Source organism: Coenobita brevimanus, chromosome 70, assembly GCF_032717465.1.
Source record: "Coenobita brevimanus isolate Jiangsu-jjx chromosome 70, ASM3271746v2, whole genome shotgun sequence".
NCBI classification, from domain to species: domain Eukaryota; kingdom Metazoa; phylum Arthropoda; class Malacostraca; order Decapoda; family Coenobitidae; genus Coenobita; species Coenobita brevimanus.
In genome coordinates, this window is record NC_137023.1 from 41,033,176 (window position 1) to 41,048,505 (window position 15,330).

The 15,330-nt window shown below is 43.5% G+C and overlaps 1 protein-coding gene across 1 annotated transcript in view; it reads left to right on the plus strand.

Annotated features, from left to right (window-relative positions):
• The window catches only part of LOC145406357 (uncharacterized), a 116,180-nt gene that overhangs the window by 5,342 nt on the left and 95,508 nt on the right, over positions 1-15,330 (plus strand). The window contains exon 2 of the mRNA XM_080277517.1: positions 2,446-2,678. Within this exon, the coding sequence (XP_080133643.1) occupies positions 2,456-2,678 (223 nt within the window). The 5' untranslated portion in view covers positions 2,446-2,455. The remainder of the gene's footprint in view (positions 1-2,445; positions 2,679-15,330) is intronic.

The window sequence follows — 15,330 nt, forward strand, 5'->3', positions numbered from 1 at the left end:
GACTCTACCTCCTCAAGGATCTGATGCCACTCGTGTGGTGCCAACCCGCGTCTCATGTATGCAAGACTGCTGTTGTTGCAAGCCAACTGGAGAATAAATTGCTGTCTGAGGGATTGTGGACCCAGTGGCAATCCAGTGCTGTGGTAGGAGTGTGAGCTGAAATAAAGGAGTCAAGATATGTTATTCAAAGCCAGCCAAGAACTTGGCTCAACACTGGCACAACGCAAGGGTTCATGATATACGTGTATGTCCTTGGAAAACATCGTCTCCTACACCTGACGTAGCACACAGGTAGGGGCCATTAGCACGTGGTTACCCCTTTCATTTTCTTTGGACATTACACATAACCAAATCTATCATTTTTATGAGCTGCACAGTACATTTCACCAGTAAAATGTAAATGGAAGTTTTCTGTAGGGCGTTACCTGTGCGCTAAGGTGTAGCAGACGGTGTTTCCCTTACGAGAAAACTCTGCAGTAAGTCAGTCTTTCACTGTCTTTACACATAAAACGTAGCCAAATATATCAGTACATGGGAAACGCAGTAGATTTCGCCAAGAAAAAAAAACAACATATGTATGTAAATGCACGTGTTCCAAACCTCGCATTGCATTTCGCTACCTGTATGCTAGCTCAGGTTTACAACACACATTCTTCCATACAAGGATGTGGCATACTTTTTCAGTGTCTTTTCACATAAAACGTAGCCAAATATATCAGTACATGGGAAACACAGTAGATTTCAAAAATATATATATATACACAGTATATACATATACTGTACATATGTAAATGCACGTGTTCCAAACCTCACATTGCATTTTGCTACCTTTGTGCTAGCTCAGATGTACAACACACACTCTTCCTTACGAGCATGTGGCTCACTTTTTCTTTGTCTTTTCACATAAGACATAACCAAATCTATCAATATATGCGATAAACAGTATATTACACCACAACAAGTACAAGTACGAGGCCCTTACCTGTCTGCTAAGGTGTAGCAGATGATGTTTCCCTTACCAGAAGACGCTGCAGTGTTTACGTTTTTATTTCACAATACACATAATCAAATCCATCATTTTATGAGACATACATGATATTTCACCACAACAGTACCTGATCGTGCTCTGTATGTCACATCTGTGATACCTAAGGTATCACAGACGACATTTTCCGACGAGCATGTGGTGCAGTGTTTACGTTCATCCACACAAGCATACGATAAACATATCAATAACACTCATGCTTTATTTCACACAGAAAGCATACAGAATAAATATAACAGTATGATAAAATCAAATATCCCTATAAACCTCCTGTATTTTATCCCGTCCTGACAACGGCGTGCCGTGGCCAGGCGTACGTGACTCCTGCCGTAGCCAATATTTCATCACGTACACTCGCTGCACTATACTCCTATCTATTGCACAATAACACTATCCACCATATATCAGCATAAAACAAGGATTTCATCAACACCTTGGCAAATATTCCCTTCAAGACAACTCCGTGTCGTCAGGCAGTTTCCTGCCTCCCTCAGCTAAACCTTTCACTAAACCTTTCACCATGTCCTTCCTCACAGGCTATTGCACACTGTATTCACCTGATTCACTGTCGCTATTATTCAGTGGTTGAATACTCACACTGGGGGCAGGGTAGAGGGATTGTACAGTAGTTGTTGGGAACTGCCGAAAAACAGGGTAGGCCTGCCACAATCTTCGTTGGGCCAACGGCAGAATAACGGCCACGAATGATTCACAAAAACCTAATTCCCTATTGCAGACACCAAATCTAATCACAATAGTGCTCAAAAGTAAACACAAGCACTATTGGTATTGTGGAATATGAAGCGCGTCCCAGGACAGGGTAAATAGAGTAAGATTTAAATGCCCAGCCGTTCGCTACCTTCTTCCTTGACAGCTGATGTGGAACTGATCAACCTGGCCGGGCTGCCGCGTGTCTAGGGTCCCGAGGTTGCCAAGTCATTATTTTTGACGAGACGCACGGAAGGAACTATGACGCGTCCAAAAATAACGCTGATCGACCGAAAACTTTTTTTTTTTTTTTTTTTTTTTTTTTTTTTTTTGACAAACGCGTCTTCGCGTATAGTCGCAGACACTTCCAAATGTCAACAAGCGCATCATTGCGGGCATAGGGGTTAATGTACTCTGTGTTAGAACTATTATTATCATTATATTATTATTTATGCATTGCATTACATTTAGATTAATTGGTGATTGATTCCAGTGTATCATTAAATGTTATCAAATCAGGGACATTTAGACTAACAAGGATTGGATAATATAATATTTTAGTTTGCACAGTTAAAATATTGTATCCAACAACTGAAGCATTAATGAAATTGATCTGATATTACTACTGTGTTGGATATAAACATATTTTCTATGATTTAAACAACTTCTAAAGCCAGCTGTGCATGATTCAGGAATGTCAAAATGGCTGCCACCACCACCACCACACCCCTTACCATTGGAAGAAGACGATCCATCCAAGCTCACACCCCAGGCCAATCTACCTCTTTGACTCACACCCCAGCCCCAACAACTCCATACAGAACCCCTCGCCGCATGTCTCTTGACCAGACACCAGCACCGGATATGAAAGATGCCGAGAAGAGATTTCATGAGAATGCTGCGGAGTGGAGGGAAGAGCTTAAAGGTGATAAGATTTTAGGTTTATCAGGACAGTCCTTTTGAGAATGTTCATATCCAAATAAGATGGAGAACCCCCCTGTGGCGGGGGGGACACAACCTGGCCGCACTATGGGGTGGTGCTACTACTCTGCGGCCAGGTTGTGTTAGGAAGACTACTGCCACCGTATTCCCCGCGTGTCATAAAAGGCGACTAAAAGGGGCGGGGTGAGGGGACTAGGGACCCCCTCCTCTGTTTTTTAGTTCCTAAAAAGAGACAGGCCAGAGAAAGGGATGGGGGATAGAGTTATCCCCGTACCCTGAAGATTGGGTCTATGAATGTGCGTGGATGTAGTAGGATTGAGGCTAAAAGGGAGGAGATTGGGAGAATGTTTGTGAGAAGAAAGTTGGATGTGTTAGCTTTGAGTGAAACGAAGATGAAAGGGAAGGGGGAATCTATGTTTGGAAGTGTGAATGGAAGATTGTCAGGTGTTGATAGAGGAAGGGCAAGAGAAGGTGTGGCCTTGTTAGTGAGTCTGGAAGTACAGCAGTGTGTGATTGAATGGAAGGAGGTGTCATTGAGACTGATGTGGGTGAAAGCGAAATTTGAATGTGAGTTGTGGGTGTTTGTGAGTGCATATGGGCCTGGTAGTGAAAGGGATGAACAAGAGAGGGAGTCTTTCTGGAATGATGTTGATGAGTGTCTGCAGAGTTTTGGAGCGAATGTGAATGTGGTAATGATGGGAGATCTGAATGCTAGAGTGGGAAATGTAGCAGTTGAAGGCATAGTTGGTATGCATGGTGTGCCTGGAAGAAATGAAAATGGGGAACGAATGATAGCGATGTGTGTTGAGCGAGAGATGGTGATTGGGAATACGCTGTTTGAGAAGAAAGATATTTATAAGTATACATGGGTGAGACAGGAGGGTGGAAGGTTTGTTGATAGAGCTTTGATGGACTATGTGGTTGTGTCTAGGAATGTAATAGGAAGATTGTTGGATGTGAGAGTTCTGAGAGGGGAGGGTGGAGATATGTCTGACCACTATCTGGTGGAGGGAAAGTTAAGAGTAGGTAAGAGATGGGTGAGAGCTAGGAGGGTTAGGTGTGGCAGGGAGGTTTTGAAAGTGAGTGAGTTGGATAAAAGAGAGAAAAAGATAGAGTATCAGGAGAAATTGAAAGATGAGTGGAACGCAGTGAAAGATCGGGAAAATGGCAGCTTGGAGGAGGAATGGCAGTTGTTTAAGAGTGCTGTGGTGGGGCATGCAGAAGAGGTGTGTGGTGTGAGACGTGTGGGTGGTGGTGTAAGAAAAGGAAGTGAATGGTGGTGCGAGGAAGTAAGTATGGCTGTGGCCGAGAAGAGACGTGCATATGAAGTGTGGCTGCAGAGGAAGGATGAGATGTCATATGAAAGGTATAAGGAAAAGAGGAATAGAGCGAGAAGGGCTGTGCGTGATGCTAAAGTGGCAGCAGATGAGAGGTGGGGTAGGCGACTGACAGAGAATTTTCAACAGAATAAGAAAAGAGGTGAAAAGGGTGTGAAAGGGAGAGTCTGGGAAGGAAGAACGAGTAAAAGCAGAGGATGGAAGGATGTTAATTGAGATGGATGCAGTAAGGAAGAGATGGGCAGAGTATTTTGAAAGATTGTTAAATGTAGAGGAGGAAAGGGTGGCTGAGATTGTGGCGGATGGAAGGGTGCAAGGAATAAATGTATTGGGAGAGTTGAATGATTCTTTGATCACGAAGGAGGAAGTGGAGAAGGCAGTAAAGGAGATGAAAACAGGGAAAGCTGCAGGTATGGATGGGTGTGCTGTGGAATGCCTGAAGGGTGGTGGAGTGACTATTGTTGACTGGTTAGTAAGATTGTTGAATGTGTGCTTTGAGAAAGGTATGGTGCCAATTGACTGGGCAAGTGCTTGTGTGGTCCCGTTGTATAAAGGCAAGGGTGATAAGTATGAATGTACTAGCTTTAGGAGTATAAGTCTGTTGAGTGTTGTAGGTAAGGTGTATGGTAGAGTGTTAATTATGAGAGTTAGAGAGGGTACAGAGGAAGTGATTAGTGATGAGCAGTGTGGCTTTAGGAGAGGGAGGGGATGCATTGATCAGGTGTTTGCTGTGAGACAAGTGTGTGAAAAGTATTTAGCGAAAGGCAAGGATGTGTTTTGGGCATTTATGGATTTAGAGAAAGCGTATGATAGAATTGATAAGGAGGCTTTGTGGACTGTTTTAAGATTGTATGGACTTGATGGTAGGTTACTAAAAGGGGTGAAAAGTTTTTATGTAAATAGTAGAGCATGTGTAAGAGTGGGAAATGCTGTGAGTGATTGGTTTCCCGTGAGAGTGGGGCTGCGACAGGGATGTGTGATGTCGCCTTGGTTGTTTAATATTTACATGGATGGTGTTGTAAGGGAGGTGAATGCAAGAGTTTTAGGTGGTCTGAGTCTGGTAAATGTTGATGGTGGAGATTGGAATCTGAAGCAGCTGCTGTTTGCAGATGATACTGCACTGGTGACTGATTCAGAGGAGAGATTGAGACAGTTGGTAGAGGAGTTTTGAAGGGTGTGTGAAAGGAGGAATTTGAAAGTAAATGAGAATAAGAGTAAAGTGATGAAGTGTACGAGGTTGATAGATGGTAGGGGGATGAATATAGTTTTGAATGGTGAGTTGCATGAGGAGGTAGATTATTTTAAATATCTAGGGTCACATGTTGCTGTGGATGGAAGAATAGATGCAGAAGTGAAGTTTAGAATAAATGAAGTAGGAAAGGTGCTGGGAGGAATGAAAAAAGTGTTTAAATGTCGTTCGCTTAGAATGGATGTAAAGAGAAGGCTGTATGAGGGTGTTGTGGTACCGACTGCATTATATGAGGTTGAAACATGGAATATGGGTGTGGCAGAGAGGAAAAGTTTGAATGTAATGGAGATGAGGTGTCTGAGGAGTATGTGTGGAGTGACGCGTATGGATCGGGTGTGAAATGATGAAGTGCGAAGGAGAACTGGAGTTGTTCGGGAGATGGCTGGTAGAGTTGAGCAGAGGGTGTTGCGATGGTTTGGGCATATGGAGAGAATGGATAATGAGCGATTGGTGAAAAAGATAACTAGATCTGATGTGAGAGGTGTAAGGCTGAGAGGAAGACCACGAATAGGATGGATGGACAGTGTGAAGAGAGCGCTGGATGCGAGAGGGATGTCTGTTGAGCAAGGAAGAGTGGCTGTGCGTGACAGAAATAAATGGAGAGAAATTGTGAATAAATAAGTGATGACGCAGCCCTGAGGGGATATTCTCCCGCATTTGGTCTGATCAGCTAGTCAGGTCAGGTGCGGGTAAGGGGATGGGTCTGTTATGATGTGGCAGGGGTAAACCAGTTCTGCTGTCGGGCCCTGCTGCGGATGTCACTGATTGCATTGCGCAGTTGACCCTTGTGCGGTGTGGTGCAGTGAGGATCTGTCCGTTCTCCCCTTTGGGGCTAAGATGTGAATGAATGTGTTTGAATGGATGAGTAAATCGAGAGTGTGTCGTCCTGTCTCGGCTACCTCCCTTTCCTTGGGGGAAGCAGCCTAGGTATATAGATAGATAGAAGATGGAGAAATAGAAGAAGGGAAGGATGGGAAGAAGGAGTATTTGCAAGGAGAATGGAAAAGTTACAAGAGGATGAGAAAAAGGCAGAATATAAGAGAGAAGTGGAGGAACAATTGGCCAAATATGAATTGGAGCAGATGGGGGATGTAGAAGGTGTGTGCAGGATATTCACAGAAGTAATATGTGCAGCATGTGATGTGGTGTGTGAGATGAAGAGAAGACGGAGGGGGGTGCAAGGAAAAGCGTGGTGGACTGAAGAGGTGATACAGGCTATGGCACAAAGAAGAAAGCATACAATGAATGGATGAGAAATAGGAGCATGGAAGAAGTAGAGAGGCGGAAGAGAGAGTTATATGTAGAAAGGAAGAGAGAAATGAAAAGATTAGTAAGTGAGAGTAGGAAGAGAGTGGATGAGGAATTTGGAAGGAATTTGAGTGTAAAGTGGAGGGACTGTAGGAAAATGTTCTGGAAAGAGGTGAAGAGATTATGACAGGATGGAAGTGAAGTTAGCAAGGAAGTGAAAGATAACAATGGTAGTTTACTAGTGGAGAAGGGAGAAAAAGCGAGCAGATGGAGAGAACACTTTAAGGAATTGTTGAACATAGAGGATGGAAGCGATGCGAGTACAAGTGGCTGGGGAATGGCTGGGAGGAGGAGGGAGGTGAGAAGACAGGAAGAAATCAGTAGGATAGAAGTTGTGAAAGCAATGAAGAAAGTTAAATTGGGGAAAGCCCCAGGAATTGATGGAGTGTGAGGTGAAATGCTGAAGCATGGGGGAGAGATAGTAGTAGAATGGATGTGGAAGATGTGCAGATTGGTCTGGGAGGAAGGTAGAGTCCCGGAGGATTGGAAGTCAGGTATAATTATTTCCTTGTACAAAGGAAAAGGGGAAAAAGAAGTGTGTGGTAATCATAGGGGCATTTGTCTTCTTAGTATAATAGGAAAAGTGTATGGTAGGATACTTATTGACAGTTAGAGAAAGAATGGAGGAATTAGTTGGAGAAGAACAGGGAGGCTTTAGGAAGGGAAGCGGTTGTGTTGATCAGATATTATTCTTAGATCTTTAGTGGCAAAGTTTCTAGAGAAGGGAAAGAAGTTGTATGCGGCTTTCATGGATTTGGAGAAATCATATGACAGGTGGATAGACAAGGATTGTGGAAAGTATTAAGAATATATGGAGTAGAAGGGAAGTTGTTGAATGCTGTGAAGAGTATGTATGATGGTGTTAAGGCTGCAGTGCACTTGGATGGTGAACTAAGTGAATTTTTTTCTTTGAAGGTTGGGTTGAAACAGGGATATGTCATGTCTCCATGGTTGTTCAGTCTGTACATGGATGGGGTAATAAAAGAGGTACAAAGTAGGGTAGTGGATGTTGGAGTGGCCCTGGTGAGAGAGGGTAGTGTTTGGAAACTCCCTGTATTGTTGTTTGCAGATGACATTGTGTTGTTGAGTGAAGACGAAGGGGAGCTGCAAGGCTTGGTGGATGAGTTTGGGAGAGTGTGTAAGAAACGGAATCTAAAGGTGAATGTAGGGAAGAGTAAAGTGATGGTCTTTGAGAGAGGTGAAGTCAGTGAATGTACAGCGAGGTTGGATGGTGAGGAATTGGAAAATGTGAGTACGTTTAAGTACTTGGGTAGTGTGATGAGTAAGGATGGAGGTTTGGAGGGTGAAGTGCTTGAAAGAGTACAGCAGGGAAGAAAGGTTGCTGGTTCCTTAAAAGCAGTGATAAGAAACAGGGAAGTGAGCATGGAAGTGAAAAAGTTACTACATGACAGTATTGTGATACCAACTCTAATGTATGGAAGTGAAGCTTGGACGTTGCTGGAAGGACACAAGTCAAGAGTGAGAGCAGTGGAAATGAGTTATTTAAGAGGAGCCTGTGGAGTCACATGGAGAGACAGGCTGACAAATGAGGATATTAAGGAGCATTGTGGTGTGGATGTGGATGTGATAGGAAGCATTATGAGGAATACACTGAGGTGGTTTGGCCATGTGGAGAGGATGGAGGGTGAGAGACTGACGAAGAGAGTGTATGTGAGTGAGGTGGTGGGGGGAGAGGGAGGGGGTGGCTTAGGATGAGATGGAGGGATGGGGTGGAGAGGTATATGAGAGAAGGGGGTGTGAGTTGGGAGCAGGGCAGTAAAATGGGGGGGGACAGGGCGACATGGAGGCGATTTGTTTGTGACTACCCCAAACGGGATTGAGGCGTCCGGCAGTAAATAGATAGATAGATTATAAGTTGTAGTGGAAATGTAAAAGTACAGTAAGTTGTCATAAGTCAATATTTTACATTCTCTCTTGCTGTCAGGTTCACAGTAACATGAAGAAGTTTTGCCTGTTGTTCCTTTCATATTGTAAAACATTTACCAGTTTCCCCTACATGGCAAATGCCTAGAAAAAGTTGTGGTTTTTGGAATACAACCTTAGCTTATACTGAAGACTATCTGTATTGAATGCACTATGGTGAATGCCATATCAGAGCATCCTCTTCAGTGATTCTGCCAGAGGGACCTATAACACTTAAGGCCATATTCTCATTAACTTATGAAGCTTATGAGCACCTTGTCCTTAGCTATTTATTTCTGAATGTAATACGCTAACATTCTCTTAGATGTTTTGTACACAACCATATGTCATTATTGAAAATATATCAGTAACCTACAGGGAAATATGAAGCTGTGCTTTGCAAGACAAACTTCTGAAGAAGAGGTACTAGAAAGCCGCCTAAGCCTTACAGCCATGTTCTAAGGAACCTTTGTAACACCTCTGCCATAGCTATTTATATTGCCTGTTTCACTCTGATATTCTTTTGCTTTTGTTTTGTATCTTCAGCATCAGTATAGTTGGCATAGTTGTGATACCAGAAAATATTTCAGTGAAACCTCGATTATCCATGTTCGGAACATCGGTTTTTCGACATATCCAGGCTGTGACCATATGATACAGTGGTACAGTACAGTAAACTCGCAATTACATGTTGTAATTCAGCCAAGCCCCGTGCCAAATAACATGAAACAGCGGATATTGCATATCCACCCTAACTTTCGGTCTTGAGCCAGATACTGTATTGTGATTCTCTCCGTCTTGACCTATTCTAAAAACTTTACCATGAGTAAAAGATGAAAACTAAGCAAAAAAAAACAATACAGTAATAACGCAGTACAGTTATACCGTACTGTACATTATGTGCTATTGTATGTACTCACCAAGTGATGACATTGATGGGGAGAAACAGCACTGGGGGGTTTGCACTCGTAAACAGTGCAGCATGCAGTACAGCACAGGGGTAGTTTGACAATCACAATAGAGCACTAGGACGTGGCCACTGACGGGCCATTAGCTTTGCAGTATGGTATGAATATAGGACACCACAGAGTTAGTCAAAACACCAGGGTTTTGCGACCGCATGGTCAGAAGAGTGGAGCGCACGGGCATGTCTTGACTCTGTGACATCCATGGGCAAGATTGAGAGTGCAGCGGTATTCTTGGGGCACCAGATAAGCCATTCTCATGACAGATTCTGATTGGCTGGTGGGTAATGGGCATTTTCATTGGCTCCTGAGTTTAGGGATTTCCCCTGCTGCCAATTGGCTATCACTTACAAGCCGGTTGAGACGCCTCATCGCTAGATATTTCTCTGGACCGCTGGTTACATCCCATTTCTGCATCGGATGTTGCATAGTTTAGCTGGATGTTGCTTTAATAGAGCCAAGATAGCTGTGCTGGATATTGCCTTGTACAAAGGAATAGGGGAAAAAGAAGTGTGTGGTAACTTTAGGGGCAAGGTTGGAAAAAATTGCTGATTCTTTTTAAATAAAACAAAAACATTTTTTTATTTAAATTGGATTTTTATTATTTAAATCAATTTTTTTTTAACTTTTATGAAGACATATTCTTGTACTGAAATTTAGCCAGTGTTAAGTGAACCATATTTTGGTATCAGTTTTGGGAATTCTATCAAAAGAGTACCATACTGGGTCATTTTTCCTCCCACATGCTGCAATGTCTACATTAGGCATGATTATTTCATCCATCCATCATCCAATCCTACTTTACCCCATGAGGAGCGTAGGAGCCCGGGGCTAGGCAGTTGGTCCTGACATTTAAGACAAGAATGACCAGCCTCACTCATCCCTGAGTGGCATTACTCTAGCAATAAACCCCAACCACCCCTTGGATGTAAACCTTCACCAGCTCTGTCCGATTGGAGTGCAATAATTACCCACTAAACCACCAGGTGCCATAATTTAGTTATATGGTTACCATCCAGCATAGTAAATGGTTTCTTGGTGTACAGGAAATCATTTGGCTTGTCACTCAGTGTAGAATCACCCACACGCAGAAGGAAGAGAAAGGAATGAAGGAAAGAAAGACAGAAGAGGGAGTGTAATGTCACCCATAGGCAGAAGGACAAGGAAAGAATGAAGGAAAGAAATACAGAAGGTGATGGAAGGAAAGGAGGAGGGAGGAGAGGAAAGGGCAGACATCTGAGAGCAACACTACATCGAGTGATTGGATGGTGAGTGCCTCCACCTGTTTCTTGTCTGATTATATATCATTGTTCAAATAAACTTAAAAAATAATGTGAATGGGAAATGGGAGTAGGCAAATGCACCACAGGCTAGCCCTCCTTGGAATTGGGGAGGTTACTCATGCTGCTGCATCACTCTGTGTCAGATACTGATGAAAATTGTCAACTTGCCTTTTATATTTTGTCAAATTTGGATCATAATCATTAGATTGCATCATGTTGCTGTGTATTCAAAGAAGAGTTGAGCTTCTATGTCAGCATTGAATATCATTACAATTATTGTTATCATCATCATCATCCAGACCCCCTTTCCCACACTAGGGCAGGGTGAGGAGTTGCAACATCCAGACAGCCTAAGTTTGGCCAATAGGAGAAACCACAAACTGGCAAAAGATGCCACCTCTCGCCAGATTACTTAATGTAAAGTGCAAAAGTGGGGTCAACTTGAATTACCCTCTGTTATACACTTTTTGTGTTACTGAACTGAAAATAGGATATTTCTTGATTTATCTTCATATAATACTGGAGAGAAAATGGCTTCGTTTTCAAAATATAATAGAAACTTAAGGTTGCGTCCATCTCAGTTTAGGGACAACCTACATGCGAGTATTATGTTGCCTGAGTATTGAACGCTGTCGTGTTTTTAGGTGATGAATGTATATCTGTAAGGAAAAATGGTAAATGAATATAACGATATTGTATCTTACATAACAAATGAAGAAAATATGGCACTTAACCCCTACACCGCGGGCTTGTTTACCAATTACTTGCGTGTCCCGCGGGGTTATTTGGGCTCCGAGAGACTCTCAAAAAATATTTGCTAAAAATCAGTTATTAGTCCTAGAATAATAAAATTATATATGCTTATAGCACATACCTTCAGCTTTCTCCTGGAATGATTGTTGAGCCTTCGTCAGTTTCCGTAGGACTTGTGGAGACCTCTGAAGTAGGGTAACTAAGTCTCCACTTTACACTTCCCGACAACCCGTTATATGATTACCACAGCCAGATACAAACACTATAAACACTATTCTACCATTTTCAAGTAGTTTGGGATCCATACTAAAAAAAAAACAGTGTGAAAGCAATGGAAATTACGAGCGCGTCTGATCGCCGCACTTGCGCTAGTTCGCTCTAGGCACTCTGTCATTTATTATTCATAAAACCCCTCACACTTTATATTTCTATTACTATATCACACTTATATATATCTGGAGTCTTTCTCCATAAGTTTCATTCAGTCGTATTATTTTATTGTCACTGAAGTCATTCTATTTTTCAGTCAGTAAAATACGTAGAGAGCCACGGATTCACTCTCACTGTTATAACATAAATTATTTGTACTCATATTCTTATATTACTAATTACTTACATTACTATTTACATTTTCTATTCTATTTTCAACATTTACCCTTCTATTTTACTTACAATATGTTATTCACTGTCACTTTCAGTAAGATGAAACTATAGTACACTGTTCAATCATATGAACTGAACATCCATTGCTTTCACCTGCTATTTACACATTATTTACACATTATTTACACATTATTTCCAAATAATTCTGCTTCCACACTTGCACTGTTAGAACTGCTTCTGGCTGTGATAATCGAAGAAGCAGTTACACAGAGGGGAACCTGGCATTCAGCGCACTGCCAAGAGGTGCGTTTATGCTCAGGTGTGCGGCGTGTGGTATGCGCACATACCTGACACCTGCGAATCGCAGCCTTCCTTTTCCCTGTGGCAGGCATTAGCTCAAGTCTGTGTCGCTCCATATACGCCCTCTGCTCAAGTCGGTCGGGAAGTGTAACTGGATGGCGCCTTGGAGTTGCTGCTTGCACCTTACCATATTTTTCCAGCAGCTGCTGGACACAAGTCCTGGCGAACAACCTCAGGGAGAAGGACTTGGGTGGCTTTACCTTCATCTTGTACAGGATGAAGGCGTTCAGCATCGTCATATCTATGAGATGCAGAAAAACTTTCCTGTACCACCTAGTATTCTTCCTGAGGCAGTCGATCTCACCAATCATCATGTCGGACTTGTCCACCAGCCGCATGTTTATATTATAGTCCAACACAGCATCAGGTTTCATCACAGGTTCGCCTGTCCTACGGTCGACCTTCCCACTGTCTCTCATCTCCCCCTTATGTACGGTGGTGAGCATGTGCACGACTCTCTTGTCATGCCACCGTATTGCCAGCATCTTCTCAGACTTGCGTAGGTGCACGTCTCCTCGCTGCGAGTTTCCTGCCTCTGGGAATTTGGGGAAGTTGGCACGATTACTTTTGACAGTGCCGCAGGAGCCAATGCCGTGCTCAGAAAGGTATTTGGCAAGTTTCGGTGCTGTATAGTAGTTGTCTGTATACAGCACATGATTCCCACCAAAATACTTTTCTAGGAGCACTTTCACTACACAGCCTGAGAAGCCAAGGGGTGTGTTTTATCGAGATCGACAGTGCTGGCTGAATATATGACGAAGTCAAGGATGTACCCCGTCTTACAGTCGCACAGTACAAAGAACTTAATTCCAAAGCGATGGCGTTTGCTTGGAATGTACTGAACAAACCGAAGACGTCCTCTGAACAGAACCAAGGACTCATCAATGACAACCTTCTGAAATGGGTGGAAGAATGACATGAACTTATCCTTCATTCTGTTCAGAATCTCCCGGATCTTCCAGAGTGGGTCGGTTTGGGAAGGTACATCGTTGTCGGCAAAGTGCAGGTTTCCCATGATGTTCCGGAAGCGATCTCTGGCCATGTACTTGTTGAAGGTCGGTGAGGGTAGTAAGGGGTCCATGGACCAGTATTCTTCCAACTCATGCTTCTTGGAGTGTGGCATAAGAAGCATGAGGGCAAAGAACACATACAGCTCCTGCACTCCCAGCATGGTCCACTGTTGCATCTTGGCTGCACCTGTACCACTAGCAGCACGTTGTGATTCGAACCTGTTAGTCTCATCACATATGTGCTGCATGACTTCGTCATCTAGGAAGGCCAAAAGGTAGTCGACACACTCAGCATTTTCGTCCATAGTGAAGGCAGGCTGAACTCCTGACGAGCTCTCATCGAAAACCAGGTTTTCGGGGACAAAATCTGACCCTTCCGTCCACGCGAAGGCGTCCAGGATTCCCTGGCGTGGCGGTGGAGGGATGGTGGTGGTGGTGGTGGTGGAGGTTGGCTGAGAGGGAGGCTTATCACGGTCAAGGTCACTCGCACTGACCCTAGGTTGCCGTACAGCACTAGCAGCCCTTACCCTACTAGCTACACTACTTCTCACTCTCTTAGATCTACCTCTACCTCTACGGCCGGCCTTCACTGTTGATGCTGGTGGTGACTCCGACGACGAAGACTCCGGAGATAACTCAGCCGACGATGATGACGAGATGAGTAAAGCGGGGCTTGGGGAACGGGAGGTGAATGATCTCGTGACTCATGGCGGGCTGGGTCACGTGGGGCATTGTTCTGGGGCTAACACGCCGCCTTTTCACTCCCTTCCCAAATTCTTTTCCTTCCTGCACTAAAGGCTCCTTTCCCTTGGAGCTACACACAGATTCACTGGTAGGAGCACTTGTTGTCGCTGTTTCTGGCGCGATAAGTTCACCCGGCTCATCACACGATTCACCGGAATCGTCAAAATCGCTGTCCATTATTATCATCGACAATTCAGCAAGTTCTCGTGCCACTGCAGAGTCACTGAGGCCTTTCCTGCTTGCCTCAACACTTTTCTTGGGGGTAGAGGTCACGGGGCCCTTTGCAATGGGCGCAGAAGCGGCAGGAATGGCGGGGCGCGAGTGCGACATGTTGTCTCTGCAGTGGAGGACAAGGAACTAAATGCCGCGGCTTATCTGAGAAGGGAAGGGTTGACAATGACACTTTAGGCTGACTGCTGCTAACTTACAGGCTAATTTTTTATAGGTAGAAAATCTCGGCAATAAATAAAGAAATAGGTACTTCCAGGTGAATGTAAATGTCAATTAGGATTCTCCCTTCCTTTCTGATATATATTTTTATTACAGACATCGATTACAAGGCATAAATCAAAGGGGAAATTACCGTGGTAATGTAGCGAATGAATGCACGTGAGGTTTTGTCAGGTGATAATTGGGCAATTTCAGGAGTATAACACTATCACTTACCTGTTTTTTTTTTGGTATATATTATTGGGTAAAAATATTGGGCATAGGGCTTATTTCAATGGATGAAATCTGTGGAAAAAGAAGAGGGAAATTTCCGTAGCGCAGCGCGGCGTGGGAGGTGAGAGGAGAGGGTAATGGAGGGCAAGTAGGGAGGGGAGTCAAGAAGGGGGTAAATTATCTGAGAAGGGAAGGGTTGACAATGACACTTTAGGCTTACTGCTGCTAACTTACATGCTAATTTTTTATAGGTAGAAAATCTCGGCAATAAATATAGAAATAGGTAGTTCCAGGTGACTGTAAATGTCAATTAGGATTCTCCCTTCCTTTCTGATATATATTTTTATTACAGACATCGATTACAAGGCATAAATCAAAGGGGAAATTACCGTGGTAATGTAGCGAATGAATGCACGTGAGGTGTTGTCAGGTGATAA